Below are 17,218 nucleotides of genomic sequence, written 5' to 3'. Positions count from 1 at the left end.
TAGTCACAATGCTCCTTTTTTGCAGCATTTTATGCCACCAAAGGGTATTTTCAGTGTACACTGAAGGCAAAGCTGAGGTTTCTGTCACCCGGCTGCCATTTGAATCCATTGGCACCCCTTTATCACATTGCAGGGTGTTACTGAGGCCCCATTAGTCTAACCATTTAGATGCCACTAGTGAACCCATCGGAATGGTTAAACAGCCTGGATTGGAGTTAGCTGTAATCTCAGCCATAGCAGCAGAGACTCGGTTGTATATACAGTCATGGCTGAAAGTGTTGGCACCCTTTAAATTGTTCCAGAAAATGGAAGTATTTTTGCCAGAAAATTATTGCAGTTACACATGTTTTGCTACACTTGTTTATTTCCTTTGTATTTATTGGAACATCACAAAAAGCAGAGCGAAAAATTCAAATTGGATATAATTTCACACAAAACTCCAAAAATGATCTGGATAAAATTGGCACCTTCAACTTAATATTTGGTTGCACATCGTTTGGAATAAATAACTGCAGTCAATCACTTCCTTTAACCAGCAACAAGCTTCTTACAACTCTGAACTGTGATTTTTGGACCACTTGGTGTTTTTTGAAGCATGTCTAGGGCCATTGTCCTGCTGGAAGACCCGTGACCTAGGACACAAACCCATCTTTCTGACCCTGGGCACTACATTGCGACTCAAAACCCTTTGGTAATCTTCAGATTTCATGATGTCTTGCACACAGTCAAGGCACCCAGTTCTAGAGGCAGCAAAACAACCACAAAACATCTTTGAACCTCCACCATATATGACTTTAGGTACTCTGTTCTTTTCTTTGTAGGCCTGATTCCATTTTAAGTCACAATAGAATCATGTGCTTTACCAAAAAGCTCTATCTTGGTCTCATCTGTCCACAAGACGCTTTCCCAGAAGAGTTTTGGATTACTCACATACATTTTGGCAAATTGCAGCCTAGCTTTTTTATGTCTGTGTCAGCAGTGAGGTCTTCCTGGGTATCCTTCCATAGTGTTTAAATGTGGATGGTTTGTTCGTGCTTGGACTGATGCTCCCTGAGCAAGCAGGACAGCGTGAATTTCTTTGGAACTTTCTCGCACCCCTCCAATCTATTCTAAACTCTGCTGCCCGACTAATCCACCTGTCCCCCCGCTATTCCCCAGCTTCTCCCCTCTGTCAATCCCTTCACTGGCTCCCAATTGCCCAGAGACTCCATTACAAAACCCTAACCATGACATACAAAGCCATCCACAACTTGTCTCCTCCATACATCTGTGACCTCGTCTCCCGGTACTTTCCTGCACGCAACCTCCGATCCTCACAAGATCTCCTTCTCTACTCCCCTCTTATCTCCTCTTCCCACAATCGCATACAAGATTTCTCTCGCGCATCTCCCCTACTCTGGAACTCTCTACCACAACATATCAGACTCTCACCTACCATCGAAACCTTCAAAAAGAGCCTGAAGACCCACCTCTTCCGACAAGCCTATAACCTGCAGTAACCACCGATCGACCAAACCGCTGCACGACCAGCTCTACCCTCGCCTACTGTATTATCACCCATCCCTTGAAGATTGTGAGCCCTCGCGGGCAGGGTCCTCTCTCCTCCTGTACCAGTTATGACTTGTATTGTTTAAGACTATTGTACTTGTTTTTATGTATACCCCCCTCACATGTAAAGCGCCATGGAATAAATGGCGCTATAACAATAAATAATAATAATAATAATAACTTGACTGGGGCTGCTTATCCACCATCTGGACTATCCTGCGTTGTAACATTTCATAAATTTCTCTCTGCCGTCCACGTCCAGGGAAATTAGCTACAGTGCCATGGGTTGTCAACTTTTTGTTTATGTACCGCACCATGGACAAAGAAACTTGCAGATCTCTGAAGATGGAATTGTTATCTTGAGATTGTTGATAGTTTTCAACAATTTTGGTTCTCAAGTTCTCAAACAGTTCCCTTCTCTCTCTGTTCTCTATGCTTGTTGTGGCACACACAGCCACACAATGCAAAGATTGAGTCAACTTCTCCCCTTTTTATCTTCTTTCAGGTGCGATTTTCATATTGCCCACACCTGTTACTTGCCACAGGTGAGTTTGAAGGAGCATCACATGCTTGAAACAAAGTTGTTTTCCCACAATTTTGGAAAGGTGCCAACAACTTTGCCCAATTTGCCTTTTCTTTATCGCTTCATTCAGGGACACAGGTAACCATGGGTTTATGCTGCTGTCTCTAGGAAGCTGACACTAGGCAAAAAGAGAAAAATAACTACTCCTCCACAGTATACACCCACCGACAGGCACAAAGCACCTCAGTTTACGCTTAGTGTCTGTAGGAGGCAGACCTGGATCTATTCCCACATCCACATTTTCCTTTTCAGGTTCCCTGTGTGTTTTTATTAATATTTTCCTTTTGTCTTTCAGGTTCCTTTCTCTTAGGGTAACAGGGAGTAATTTCTCACCCTGTTTTCCTGTACTTATGCGTCCGAAAGAGCAGTGTGGTATCGCCCACTCTTGGGCCTGCAAGGCAGGACCTAATCCCCTGTCACTTTTAGGGGTGGTTCAGGGTGATTCCTGGAGACCAGTCCTTGCCTTTGATGAAGACTGTGGTCACCAGTGGTGTCCTTCCCCCTTCTTGTAAGGGGCTGACGCTGTCTTCTGCACTGTGTGGAGACGGTCTGGGAAGGAGGATCCCTGATTCCAGCGACTTTCACCCACCTGAGGGCTCCTGATGCTATCCTCGTCGCTGCAGAGGGACCAGGACTCGACGCATAGGTATGTCTCCTTCCTTTTCCTCTGCAGCTGCAGGCGTCATTCCCGGGAACACTGTCCCTTCATCGCAACGCGAGCAGGGCGGCGTTAGTAGAAGGGACAGGCCGGTACAGCGCGGTCATTTCTCCATGGCCGGTCTCAGTGCTTGTGGGCACACCCCCTTCTTTTTCAAGCCACACCCCTTCCCATTTTTTTTTTCTATGACCAGTCACTTGTTTGAGTTGCGTGCTCTTTCCATCCCATAGGAGGTCTCTTCTGCCTCCTCTTCTCAGTCTGGCCACGACCCCCCCTCCCCTACCCGCAGTGCGCACTTTTTTGGTGTGTTTTCTGCTCCTATCACGGAGCTTTTCCTTCCTGGCTGTTCACGCCCCCAGTGTGTCATCCAATCGGAAGGGGACCTTCGTTTACACCAGCCGAGAAATCTTCCTGCCTGTTCACGCCACCAGCGTGTCAGCCAATAGAATTCTTGCTTTCTTTTATACCGTCCGGCTGACTACAGTGCATTGGAAGTTTGGTAACACAGCCAGAGGCTACATCATCTTATTTATATAGCCATATACAGTGCTCTCTGCATCTAACCTGCAGACACGCTGCACACAGGGGGACACAGCCATTCACAGTTTTTTCCTCCTGGCATCGGGTAGACTTTGTTCTATTTATCTTGGTTCCTCCACAGCAGTATCCCAAGGCCCGACTTATGCCCAACCCTAGAGAGGCTTCTTTTTCCCTTATAAGCCTACTGTAATTCATTATGCCTGTTCCCTCTGCAAAAGAAAGTGGTTTTCAAGCCAGGTTTCCCTTTTCTGCCTGTCCTGCAGTCCTTCCACCATGTCTGCCCCACAGGTGTCCTCTATCGCCCGGTGATGAGAGCACACCCTCCCTCCGGAGTGGGCTGTTGCCATGTCACAGTTGGTCTCCGACCTGACAAAAGTATCACAGTCCCTGGTCCAGATCCTGGAGCGACATCCACATTTGTCTACCTCCACCAGTGCTCCAACGCCTCTCACGGTGATTCGCGCGCACCTGGTCACAACCTTCGCAGGGACAAATCGGGTACAAAGCAAAGGAATTGGGTGCCTTTTCCAGTTCTTCCTCCAGTTCTCCGGATCCCTCTGCATCCTCCAGGATGCATTTCTCACCCCATGCCCCCTCCTCAAAGTCTGCTTTTGGCTCGGATGTGGATTCCCAGTCTGAGTCCGAGTCCGATACAGATCAGGTCTCAAAAATGCAGGATATGGTCAATAGGTTTATCTTGGCAACTACCCAAACGCTGAATCTAAAGTAGGACGTGGCACCTGCTCAGGAGCACTCAGTTTCCTTCAAACGGGTAAAACGTCCAATCGTTTCCCAATTGCAGGGAATTTGAGGCGATTATGTCTAAACATTGGGAACACCCTGAAAAGCACTTCCCAGGAAGGAAGCAGCTAGATGGTCTCTATCCCTTTAACCAATTTTTGCCTCCAAATAAGTGGCAAAGTCCATGTCTACCTGGGCAAGGATGCTTCATCAGGGTTTCCTAGCGGCAGCTCCTCTGGATGAGATAGCAGATTTTGGCAGACCAGATTGCCGTAAAAATCTTCTGACCGCCTCCTTGGATGCTGCCGGTTGTTCTGCCAGGGCTAGCAGCAGCATCATTGCTATACGCGGCATTCTCAGGTTGAAAGCGTGGAATGCAGATACACCACCAAAAAAAGTCCCTCATTAGCCTTGCCTTCCAAGGCTCTAGACTTTGTGTTCAAACTGGGTCAAATAATTTCCGATGCTACTGGCGGGAAAAGCACCTCGCTTTCCCAGTCCAAGCCTAAACGTCCTTTTAATAGAAAAAGGTCACTTCAATTTTGTTCCTTTCGGCCCTTCTCTTCTTCAGGGACTTCCTCACAGCAGGACTGCTCTTCCACCCAAGGGGAAAGGAAGATGCCGTCTTTCAAACCAACTCCTCATTGGCAACCAAAGGGTTGCTCTATCAAGCCTTCAGGGTCTCTGGCCAACAGGTTCTCCTCAGTGTGATGGGTCACCCCAACCCGAGAATCTCTCCAGGGTGGGAGGCTCTTCTCTTCTGGGAATCATGGTTGACGGTGGTTGACGATGCCTGGGTCAGAGAGATAGTGACTTCCGGTTACAAAATCGACCTTTCGGCCAGGGCTGTGGAGTCAGTCGGAGTCGTGGAGTCGGAGTTAGTTTTGGTTGGAGTCGGTAGAAATGTACCGACTCCGACTCCAGCTTTAAAAAAAAAAATGTATTAATATTTCAGAATTGAACTTTCATATGAATTTTATAAATGTTACTCAAATATATATGTTCTATCAAACTATGAACAACAGTGATAAGCAGTTCTGCTGGAGATAGACATTTCTTACTTCTTGTGTGTCACTGTTCTCCACTGCCCTTATCTAATCTTATACTTGGTTAACCTCATGCTGCCCCAACCCCCCTACTTACAATGTATGAAACTGAAAGTGAAAATGTGTTGCAAATTCTTAGTAGTAAAGCTCCTCCTCTAGACTAGATCATACTAGGTGTGCGTCTTCCAAGCATCTCACAGCTGCCTGCTACTCAGAAGAGGAAGACTGTAAGAAGTATTATCCTTTCAACAAACTTTGCATCAGTTAACTGTGAGTACATGAGGAATAATAACAGTATTACTGACCACTATATCAGTTGTACAACCTGGCAATAATTTTGTACAGTTGTTTTTAGGAAAAACAATTGTCATTTGGATTGTGAATGCAGAATTAAAAACCTGAGAATGTCAAAGAAGCATCACATTAAATCAGCTGTATTTGAACATTTCACCATCACTCAAGATAGAAAACATTATGTCTGTCAGTGTATGACAAATGATCCAGACGAAAACAAATGCTGTGAAGCCAAGATGAGTGCATATTCAGGCAAAGATAAAAATGCTCCTACCAGAGCTTCTAATCTAAAGAGACATTTACAGCGCTTTCATCCAGAAGTACTGAAAGCAGTGGATGAGACATACTGCATCCAAACCAATGAACCAGTGCCCAGCTCTTCCAGCCAAACAAAGGAGCAGAGAACTTTGCAGCCATCAGTTGCAAAATATTTTGTCAGTGACAAAGTTACTGTGACAATGACAGTAGATACATTTAAAAAACAGATCATAGAGCTTGTTGTAAAGGATAGTGTGCCTATTTCATTATTTTCACGACCAGCTTTTGTGTCTGAATGGGGAAATGGCCCGCAAGCTTGGTGTTTCTCTGGAGAGAGAGAGTATTAGAAAATTAGTAATCGAAGAAGCTTTTAAACAAAAGGAAGAACTTAAAAAAACTCTCAAGGGACGCTTTCTGTTTCTTAAAATGGATGCCTTCACACGTCACAGAGTGAACTATTTTGCCATCAATGTCCGATTTGTTTGTGACAAATTAAATAGTTACCAAGACATTGGCAGTAAAAGACACCAAAGCTCATCACACCAGTGAGTTTCTCCAGGTCTTGGTGGAAAAGGTTCTGCAAGACTATGAACTTAAAAAAGAGCAAGTTCTTTCTGTCGTAACTGACAATGCTTCAAATATGATAAGTACTATTAAGCTAATGAATGAGAGTAATGATGGTGACCAGCAGCTAGAAGAACATTCTGGGTCCACAGACACAGAAATGTTTGAAATAGAGGAACACAGTATTGTAACTGAGGAGCAAACTGAAGTTGCTTCAGATGAACAGCAACATGATAGTTTAGATCTTGTTGAAACTATGTCAATATGTTCTTTCATTCATCACATGCGCTGTGTTGTGCTTACGCTACAGCTGGCTATAAGAGACAGTCTGCAAGAAGGACATGCTGCTGCACTGATTGGCAAGGTGAGAAAATTGGCTACTGTTGCCAGAACCCCTAAAGTTGACTCAATTTTGAAGAGACGTGCTGGAAAAGGGGCAATTATTGATCAAGCCACACGATGGGGCAGTACTTACTTAATGATTCAGCGCTTGGTTGAACTGAAAACCTTTCTTGTAGACATGGCTAACCCTCAACTGACGGTAAATGAAAGTCATTGGAATCAGGTGACTGAGCTGGAAAAATTGCTAGAGCACCCATTTACAGTGACTAAAAAATTACAAGCAGAGGACATAACTCCAGGTATTTTCTTAAAGGAGTGGAAGAACCTGATGTTTCGCCTGTCCCAAAGAGGTGGGTTAATTGCAAGTGGCATTGCTACATCAATGAAACGGAGAGAAGAGCTACTATTACAAAATAACATTCTTTTGGCAGCTGTTTATGTAGACCCTATGCATCGGATTCTTCTAGATGATCAACAGCTAAGTAAAGGAAAAGAAGCTCTGTTTGAAATAGCAGTAAGGATGAAAGGGTTGCAGAACAGTCAGGAGGAACAAGAAGAATTTGGTCGTCCTGCCACATCTTCACCCTCATCATCAACTGATGAAGAATTTAATTTCGAAAAATATTTGGATCACAAGGACCGTGCAAAGCGTTCCCGCATAGAAGAAAAGTCATCCCCATCAAGGAACACAGCCAGTACATTTCAGCAGAATTTTTCATGTGCACTAAAAGAAATTGAGAAATTTGACCGTTCATCAAAAATAACAGTGCAACAAGCGATTCCTCTGTATCCTGACATTGTCAGAGATGTTGCCCGAGTGGTTACTGCTTTGCCACCAACACAAGTTAGTGTAGAGAGGTTGTTCTCTGCTCTCAAAATAATTAGATCAGATTTGAGGGCATCCATGAAGGAGGATCTGACAGAGGCAATACTTTTTCTGAGGACAAATTTATAGATTTCTTCTTATTAACTGCATAAAAGTGTTTATTGCATATTTACTTACAGTTTAGAAAAGTTTATAAAAGTTATTTGCTATATTCTAATTGTATTCTAATAAATGTAGTTTTTGCTCTAAGTGGTCTGATTACTTATATGATGGTGAGAAACTGAATAAGCACGATGTTTAATATTTTACAACAGTAAATTTGTTATGAATTGGCCATTTATGAAGGAGCCGGAGTCGGAGCCTGATAAAATCCAGGAGTCGGAGTCGCAACTGTGGCTTACCGACTCCACAGCCCTGCTTTCAGCCTGGCTTCTGCCCCCAGAGTATTCACGAAGGTCATGGCAGCGGATATGGTCAACCTTTGCTCCAAGGGGATTCTCATAATCCCTTACTTGGACGATCTTCTGATCAAAGGGCATCCTGCCAAGACTGCGACCAGAGTCTTCAGATCACCTTGGACTCTCAATTCCATCTCAGCTGGATTGTCAACAGAGAGAAGTCCTCCCTAACCCCAGCACAGCACCTGTTGTTTCTGGGCATGAGGTTCGACATGGTCCAAGCCCATGTCTTCCTTCCAGGAGATCCACACTCTAAAATGACCAGCTCCTTTCCCCCTAGGGTCCTGCATGAGAGTTGTGGGGAAGATGATTGCTGCCATGGAAGCCGTGCCTTTTGCCCATTTCCATACCCATCCTCTTCAGCTGGCCGTCTTGTCGGCTTGGGACGAGGGCTGTGAACCTGGACTGGCCTGTGCTTCTGCCTCTCAAGGTGAGGCAGATCCTGACCTGGTGGACTCTATCAGGATCAGTCCTGCGCGGGAAGTCCTTTCTTCCTCTCCTTTGGCAGGTCATCACTCCTGACGCCAGTCTCCTTGGTTGGGGAGGGCTCTTTCTTCATCACACAGTGCAGGGTCATTGGAATGTCCAAGAAGCCGCCCTTCCCATCAATCTCCTGGAGATCAGGGCAATTTTCTTTGCCCTTCGCCACTGGCAGACCCTCCTTGCAGGCCAGCCTGTCCGCTTACATTCGGACAACGCCACTGCTGTGGCTTACATAAACCATCAAAGTGGGATTCGCAGCAAACAGATTATAGTAGTGGTAACACGGATTCTGCGATGGGCGGAACGTCACGTTCCCGCCATTTCAGCCGTGCACATTCCGGGGATGGAAAATTGTGCAGCTGATTTTCAGAGCCATCACGGTCTCACATTGGGCGAGTGGTCTCTCAACCTCGCCGTTTTCAACCAGATATGCCAGAGATGGGGCACACCGGACATCGACATGATGGCGCCTCGGATGAACCACAAGCTTCCTCGGTACGTAGCCAGGTCCCAGGATACGCTAGCCATCAGTTGCGACGCTTTAGCAATTCCAACTGCCTTATCTTTGTCTGCCTGTCTGAGGGTTGTGAAAAAGATAAAGGTGGAAGGGATTCCTGTAATCCTTTTAGCTCCAGACTGGCCAAGAAGGGTCTGGTGCGCGGAGCTGGTGAACGTTTTCATGGATCCTCCGTGGAGGCTCCCAGACCATCCATATCTTCTCTCACAAGGCCCCCTCATCCACCATAGTTCAGTCTCTGAGCGTAATGGCATGGCCGTTGAGGCCGCAGTCCTGAGGGAGGCTGGTTTTTCCCATCAGGTCATTCAGACCATGATTAGGGCAAGAAAACCAGCATCCTTGTGTATCTACCACAAATAGGCCTTCTTTCGGTGGAGTGAGGACAACAATTTGGTTCCTGTGTCATTTTCCATTCCTTCCATCCTGGGGTTTTCTATAAGTGGGTCTAGACTCTGGTCTATCATTCAGTACCCTTAAGGGGCAAGTTTCCCCTCTATGAATTCTTTTCCAACGAAATCTACTTGTTCCCAGGTAACTCCTTTTTCTTCAAGGAGTCGCCCACCTGGCTCCTTCTTATCGTCCTCAGATAGACCCATGGGATCTTAACCAGTCCTTGGCGCACTCTAGTGCGCTCCTTTTGAGCCCATTCAAGACATTCCATTTTCTCTCCTGTCATGGAAAGTTGACTTCTTAGTTGACATTACGTCCATCAGCAGAGTCACTGAGTTGGCAGCATTATCCTGCGATTCTCCGTTCCTGATTCTACATCAGGGCAAGGTGGTTTTCAGATCCGTTCCTTCCTTCTTAATCTAAGGTGGTCTTTTAATTTCACATTAATGAAGATATTGTCCTTCCGTCTCTATGTCCCTCTCCGGTCCATCCCCTGTAAAAATCCATACACCAGTTGGATGTGGTCAGAGCTTTCCGAGCTTACCTTTCAAGGACTGCTCCCTTTTGCCACTCTGATTCCATGTTTGTCATCTGACGGTCGTTGTAAGGGGCTCCCAGCTTCTAAGTCCTCTATTGCCAGTTGGATTCGTTCGGCAATATTGGAGGCATACCGCGTTCAAGACAAACAGCCTCCTCCGGGAATAAAGGCTCACTCTAATCGGGTGGTGGGGGCTTCCTGGGTGGTTTTACTGGGTTCATACCCATGCCTCGTTTGATGCAGGCCTGTGAAAGAAGGTGCTGCAGGTGGCAGTTACGCACTGGCCAACCTAAGTCTGTTTTCTTTGCATTCTTTGTGTTCCCACCCTTGGGACTGCTTTGGGACGTCCCCTGGTTACTTGTGTCCCCCAAAGAAAGCACCAATAAAGAGATTTTATGGTGAGTACCAAAAATCCCTTTTTTTCTGTTCTTTTTTGTGGTGTTCCAATACACACAAAGGAAATAACCTGTGTATAAAAAAAAATTTATATATATTTATATTTGCAATAATTTTTTGGGTAAAGTACTTCATTTTCTGGGACAATTTAAATAGTGCCAACACTTTTGGCCATGACTGTATGGCATCCACTGGTGATGGTGTTGAACAGCCCCTGTGCCTGCTCCTTCCTTGTTCCATGAATTTACAGCACCTGGCACTAGCTAAATCACATGTATTAAATTGATAACGTCTCATGTAATTTCTATATCTTTTCCATTATTTCTACTTCCTTGTGCCTTTCACAGGAACCGCACGGGTGGCTGGTGGACCTCGTGAACAGGGTAAGTAGTGGAAAATTTGGGTTCTGATACTGAAATATAAGTTATTTAAAAGAGAATGTCACCTTTTAGTTCTGTCAGCTCCGCTCCCATCTGTGGATCTCTGTCAGTATCCGTAATAATGGCTGCTTATGGGAACATTAGTCGGGGACCAAAACTTGTTTTTGAGGACACCATCTGGGAATGGGAGTGTTGAGAGTTGTCCCCTGATGCAGGTTGCATGCTTGGAGTAATAATTGCTATAGATCAGTTTTGATAATTGTCTCTCCTGCCTCTCTTGATTCTGCAGTTTGGAGAACTTGGCGGTTTAACAGCCATTCAGACGAAACTGAACTCTGAAGAAATAGAACTTGCGGTAAATCTCATTCAGTCCATATTTTCTTACAGATAAATCAATTTATCACCTTTTTTTTTAAATCTATGCTTGCTGTCAGTGAACTCTTGCCCTGATTTGACCAATGCAGCAATCTCCGTCACACAGAGGAGCTCCAGCGGCCGTCGTGTATATTAATATATTCATGGTGTATATTCATATTACTACTGTCACAACCAGCTGCTCATAGTTGGCCTCTGGACGAGTGTTATTAATGGAGACGACCCCTTTAAATTTTGCAGATTAACCCTAATGTATCAGAGTCCGGCACCTTTCAGGCCTCTGTTGGATAGTGGTTTCATGATGCAATTTGCACCTTTGAGTGTAGCCATATTCCCCCCCAGCTGCATTGTACGGTGTTTGCACTTGAATTTTCTGTTATGTTGCAGAAACATTTCGCACCAGCATTTATTCCTTTCTGTGATGTTTTTGTACAGGAAGTTTCAGCATTGGTTCAACCTCTTGGCGTGTGTGCAGAATACCTCAATTCCTCTACTGTACAGGTACGGGACCTTTTTCTGTTAGTTTTGATTAAAAAAAATCATAACTGTAAGATCAGTGCAACTTGATTTTGATGATGAATGGTTGTCCTAAGCTGGAGGAGCCTGCCACTTGTGGGGTCCATGATGGGATGACTATAGTGGCCCCATGTCCTCTAGGCAAGGTTCACCTTCTCGTCCATGGTTCTGTAGCTTAGAAGGGGCCATTAAAGGAAACGTGGAACAGCGAGAACTAGTTGCTGAAAACCTCACTGATCCGGAGAAATGGGCTCCGAACTAACTTTTTAGACTGTAGCTGCTCCATTCATTGTCTATGGGACTCACAGAAATAGCCGAGCGTCAGAGCTCCCGTTCACTTTAATACAAGTTATGGCAAATCAGCCGTCTTTATGGCTAAAATTGAAATGTCCCTTTAACCCCTTCCACAACAGGTGATGTATATATGTATGTCACACATTTATGGGGCGAGCTCAGAAGCTGAGCCTACATCATTTCCAGGCAGATGCCGACTGTCTTATATTGCCAGCATCTGCCTGTACATGAGCTTTCTCCAATCACTGCTGTTTTTCTTTTCCAAACAATTTTATTAACATTTTATAACAGAGCATACATAAATGCAATATCATGAGGCATTCACGACACATGAAAGAAAAAATAAAAAACAACCAGACTATAAATAATAAGAACAACTCATGGAAACATTTCCAGCCAGCGAGACCATTTCTTTATAAAGGAAGGAAGACAGCCATTCAGCAATGCCAATTTTTGCTCCTATGATTTGTGTAAAGTCAGCTTTGCAATAATATCGAGTGAAGAGGGCACTCGAGTGGATTTCCAATAAAACGCAATTTCATTTTTAGAAACCAAAAGTAAATGAATAACCAATTTCCTAACAGAAGGATTCAAACGACTTGCATCCAACGAGAGCAGGGCGAACTGAGGAGTCAGTGAAAAACCTGATTGATTTAAAATATGAGAAATAAGAGAGGAGATGTCGTCCCAAAAAAGGCGAAGACGTGGACAAAACCAAAATAAATGGGAAAGGCTACCATGTTGCCCGTAATCCCTCCAACAGAGAGGGGAGGTGGAAGGGTTGATAAAAGCTAGACGAGATGGTGAGTAATACCATCTTGATATGATTTTAAAGTAGATCACTGCTGTTTTTCATCTGTCAGTCACTGACCATCGGCAGCTGCATGTAAATAGCACTTTAATCTGCTTCGGTCAACCCCCAAACCCCCCCCCCCCCCCTTCCCGCAATAAAAACTGCCCTGTTATGGAGGCATTTATTTGCGCAGTTTTGTACTTTTTTTTAAAAGCAGCCTTGCAGCGTAAAGAATGGATGTTTCCATTGCTGAGAATCTTTCATTATCTACAATCCTTTTACATATTTGTAACTTTATTTTTTTTTTTTTTATTCCGCAAACCATAAATATGGTGTTACGTAGTGTACATACTATTTTTTGTGATCAGCCTCTACTTCTCACCCACCAGATTGCGTGATTTTGTGATCCCCTTTACAGACGGGTGACCTCAGGTCTTTGGAATAAGCTATGTGGTAATCCGTTGATATGTTTTGGCTATTCTTTCATTTTGCTTTTTTTTTTTTTTTTTTTTTGGTCAGGGGTCTGGGTCCTGAGACCCCCCAAGCAGCATCACTCAGATTAGTGCAAAGACAAATCAGTGTACAGGCTGGGTCTATGCACCGCTCATACGTGAGCACAGCGCTGCTTGCAGAAATGAGTGCCTGTGCCTAGTCTTTAGGGGTGATCAGGACCAGGACTCCCATTTTGTTTAAGGTGAAATAACGTATAGGAAAAAAGATTTTAATGATAGATTCCCTTAAATGCTCTCTGCTTCTCTCCTTGTCAGACAATGCTGGACCGAGTGATACACAATATGATAAAGTACGTGCAGAACGTGGAAGAAAAGGATCTCAAGGACAAGGTAATGTTATGCTGTCAGGGCATTCTGGGACTTGTAGTTTTACAATAACTGGAGTTCCACTGGAGGAGTGCACGTTGCTGACTCCAATTCGGCACAGAAGGGGTTTTATGTAAATAAAGATGAATTGTTGTATGACGTTTTACAACTTTGTGTTTGTTTCCTCAGCATTGTCAGGATTTGTGCTTGCTGACAGTGGATGAGGAAACTTTTAGACTGTATAACCCCCTTTCCCACCCAGATCTATCCTAGCTCACACAGCTGACGAGTCGTTACAGTGTAGTATGACTGGTGGTAGCAGACATCAGCCTGGAGATCAGGACTGGACATATGATCCACACTGATGTATCCGGCCTCTGAAAAGTAACTGACTGCAGGCAGAGATCTTGAATCTTAAGAAATTATCGCACACAGCAATTTAGGTTGGAAATGTTTTATTATTCAATGTTTACGCTTTATTTCTGTAGAGTCAGAAATCCCCTATAGTTTCTCTTAGGGGGAACCACATAAGAAAACTCCCCTTCAGTGTACTTCACATTAATGCAGATAATCACGTGTCGGCTCTAGTTTTAGTTAATATAGCAGTGTGGTGCTTGTTTACACAGCACGCCTGATGGGGTTTTATGCACATTTTGCAAATGATTAAATGGGGTTTTCCAAAATTCCTGAGAGCAGATTGTTTTTGCGAGGTCTGATTGGCAGCGACGCAGCCTCTCCCCTATGGTTGCAAAACTGCAAATGTTTACAATTTAGGTGACAACTTTTTTGGGAACTATAGTAAATATTGCAAAAAAAAAACTATTACAGAGGGCAATTCAAGGTTTTATATTCAATTTTTTTTGTCTTATTAGTATTACTATTACTAGTATTATTACTATGACTATTATTATTACTATTACTGTATTACTGTTACTATTATTTTTTTAGAGGTTTGTTGTCGAACATAACAATTGTCTGTTCTCCATGTCCCCGCAGAGACTGGTCAGTATCCCTGAGCTTCTTTCTGCCATCAAATTACTCTGCATGCGTTTTCAGCCAGATCTGGTGAACGTTGTGGACGACCTCAGGCTGGATATCTTACTCCGAATGCTCAAGTCTCCTCACTTCAGCGCAAAAATGAATTCTCTAAAAGAGGTAAGAGCCCCCTCCTAATGACTCGAGCTTATAAAGGTGGTGTTCACCTCTTGAGACTTTTTTTTCTTACATTACTGTTCTTGCATTCGCATCTAAAAACAGGATTTTTGGGTTGCTTACCGTAAAATCTGTTTCTCGGAGCCTTCATTGGGTGACACAGAAACCATGGGTGTATGCTGCTGCCACTAGGAGGCTGACACTATGTACAGAAAAAAGTTAGCTCCTCCTCCGCAGTATACACCCCACCGACCGGCACTAGTTTCCTCAGTGAGAAAGCAGTAGGAGAAGTAACAAAATAGAACAAGAACAGAACAGGCAACTCAAATGTAACCAACAAACAACAAAAGAACAGGAGTTGCAAAACATGGGAGGGTGCTGTGTCCCCCAATGAAGGCTCCGAGAAACAGATTTTACGGTAAGCAACCCAAAAATCCTGTTTTCTCTATCGCTTCATTGGGGGACACAGAAACCATGGGACGTCCCAAAGCAGTCCCTGGGGAGGGAGAAGTAAACTTCTATTAGGTCTGAGAACTCACCACCGCCACCTGCAAGATCCTCCTGCCTAGGCTGGCGTCCGCCGAAGCGTAGGTGTGGACCTTGTAAAATTTGGCAAACGTGTGGATCGAAGACCAGGTTGCAGCTTTGCAAAACTGCAGCGTGGAGGCTCTGTGGCGCACCGCCCAGGAGGCACCCACTGCCCAGGTAGAGTGAGCTCTAATTCCAGGAGGGGGCACTCGATGCTTGACCCGGTAGGCTTCCAAAATTGCCGATCTGATCCAGCAAGCAATAGTAGCCTTAGAGGCCGGCTGACCTTTCCGCACACCATCTGGAATGATGAATAGTGAGTCTGTCTTCCGCAAGGGACCCGTCCTTGCCAGGTAGACCTTCATCGCCCTGACCAGGTCTAGCTTGTTCAAGGAGCGCTCGAACGGGTGGATTGGACCCGGACAAAAGGACGGGAGAACAATGTCCTCATTTAGGTGGAAAGTGGACACCACCTTAGGCAGGAAGGAAGGCTGGGGCCGCAGGACCACCTTATCCTGATAGAGCACTAAGAAAGGGGGGCGACAAGAAAGGGCCGCCAATTCCGACACGCGCCGGATGAAGGTGATGGCCACCAGAAAGGCTACCTTCCAGGAGAGAAGCGATAGGGAAACTTCCTTGAGAGGCTCTAAGGGTGAACCTTGAAGAGCCTCCACAATCAGATTGAGACCCCATGGATCAACAGGAGCGCAGTACAGAGGTGCTGCCGCATGAGCCACTCCCTGAAGAAAAGTCTTGACCTGTGGTCGGGTGGCCAACATCTTCTGGAAAAAGATGAAAAGCGCAGAGACTTGACCCTTTAAAGAGCTGAGGGCAAGGCCCGCATCCAAGCCTGCCTGGAGGAACGCCAGGATAGAAGGAAGAGAAAAGGACATGGGCGGAATGTCATGGCCTCACACCAAGTGAAATAAGCCTTCCACGTGCGATAATAAATTTTGGAAGACGATGGCTTTCTAGCCCGGATCATGGTGTGGATAACCCGATCCAAAAAACCTGACCATTTTAGAATCGCGGTCTCAACAGCCATGCCGTTAAATTGAGTGGCAGAGAATTGGGGTGGCAGATTGGACCCTGAGACAGCAGATCTGCTCTGTCTGGAAGCTTTCAGGGGTGTCCGCGAGAAGGTTGACGATGTCCGCGAACCAAGACCTTCTGGGCCAATCCGGAGCGATGAGGATGACTGGTACCCCTTCTGCCTTGATTTTCTTCAGCAGCTTGGGCAGAAGAGGAAGGGGAGGAAACAGATAGGGGAGCTTGAACTGAGACCAGGGAATGGTCAGAGCATCGGCGCCCACTGCGAGAGGATCTCGGGCCCTGGATACGAACTGTGGGACCTTTCTGTTCAGGCGAGACGCCAGCAGATCTACGTCCGGAGTCCCCCAACGACGGCAAAGTTGATGAAAGACGCCCGGATGTAAGGACCACTCCCGCCGCGAGACCCTCGCGGCTGAGAAAATCGGCGGCCCAGTTGTCCACACCGGGAATGTGCACGACGGATATCGCTGGGACTGTGATCCCTCTGCCCAGTGGAGAATCTTGGACACTTCCGCTAGAGCCGAGGAGCTCCGTGTCCCCCCTTGGTGGTTGACATATGCCACCGCTGTGGCATTGTCTGTCTGAATCCGGATTGGCAGACCCCTGAGAAGCCTTTCCCAGAGAATGAGAGACAGAAAAATCGCACGTATCTCGAGGATGTTGATCGGCAGAGTTGTCTCTTGAGTTGACCACCGGCCCTGAACAGTCTGATTACGAAACACTGCCCCCCAGCCGAGAAGACTGACGTCCGTTGTCACAATCTGCCAGTGAATCGGAAGGAATGACCGGCCTAGAGAAATGAGAGGTGACGTTAGCCACCAATTGAGGGACTGTTTAACCCGGGACGAAAGGCGAATTGGCCGATCCAGGGAAAGAACAGACCTGTTCCACCGAGACAGGATGGCCTGTTGAAGCGGTCTCGAATGAAACTGAGCAAAGGAAATTGCTTCGGCCGTCGCCACCATCTTTCCCAAGACTCTCATGGCAGACTGGAAAGATGGAAGCTGTGAGCTCTGCAGCGCTCATACATCTCGCCGCAGAGAGATCATCTTCTCTTCTGGGAGGAAGACCCTTAATCGACGGGTGTCGAACAATAAGCCTAGAAACACAAGCCGTTGAGTCGGAAC

The 17,218-nt window shown here is 45.6% G+C and overlaps 1 protein-coding gene across 1 annotated transcript in view; it reads left to right on the top strand.

Moving 5' to 3' along the window:
• USP24 (ubiquitin specific peptidase 24) overlaps positions 1 to 17,218 on the top strand; it is a 114,802-nt gene that overhangs the window by 28,286 nt on the left and 69,298 nt on the right. Inside the window, 5 exon segments of the mRNA XM_073544547.1 lie at positions 10,530 to 10,565; positions 10,852 to 10,917; positions 11,373 to 11,438; positions 13,308 to 13,382; positions 14,355 to 14,513. Coding sequence (XP_073400648.1) covers positions 10,530 to 10,565; positions 10,852 to 10,917; positions 11,373 to 11,438; positions 13,308 to 13,382; positions 14,355 to 14,513 — 402 coding nt within the window.

The sequence above is a fragment of the Dendrobates tinctorius genome, unplaced genomic scaffold, assembly GCF_039654945.1.
Source record: "Dendrobates tinctorius isolate UK_male_01 unplaced genomic scaffold, ASM3965494v1 ptg000138l, whole genome shotgun sequence".
Lineage (NCBI taxonomy): Eukaryota > Metazoa > Chordata > Amphibia > Anura > Dendrobatidae > Dendrobates > Dendrobates tinctorius.
This window is presented reverse-complemented; position numbering and strand designations above follow the sequence as displayed.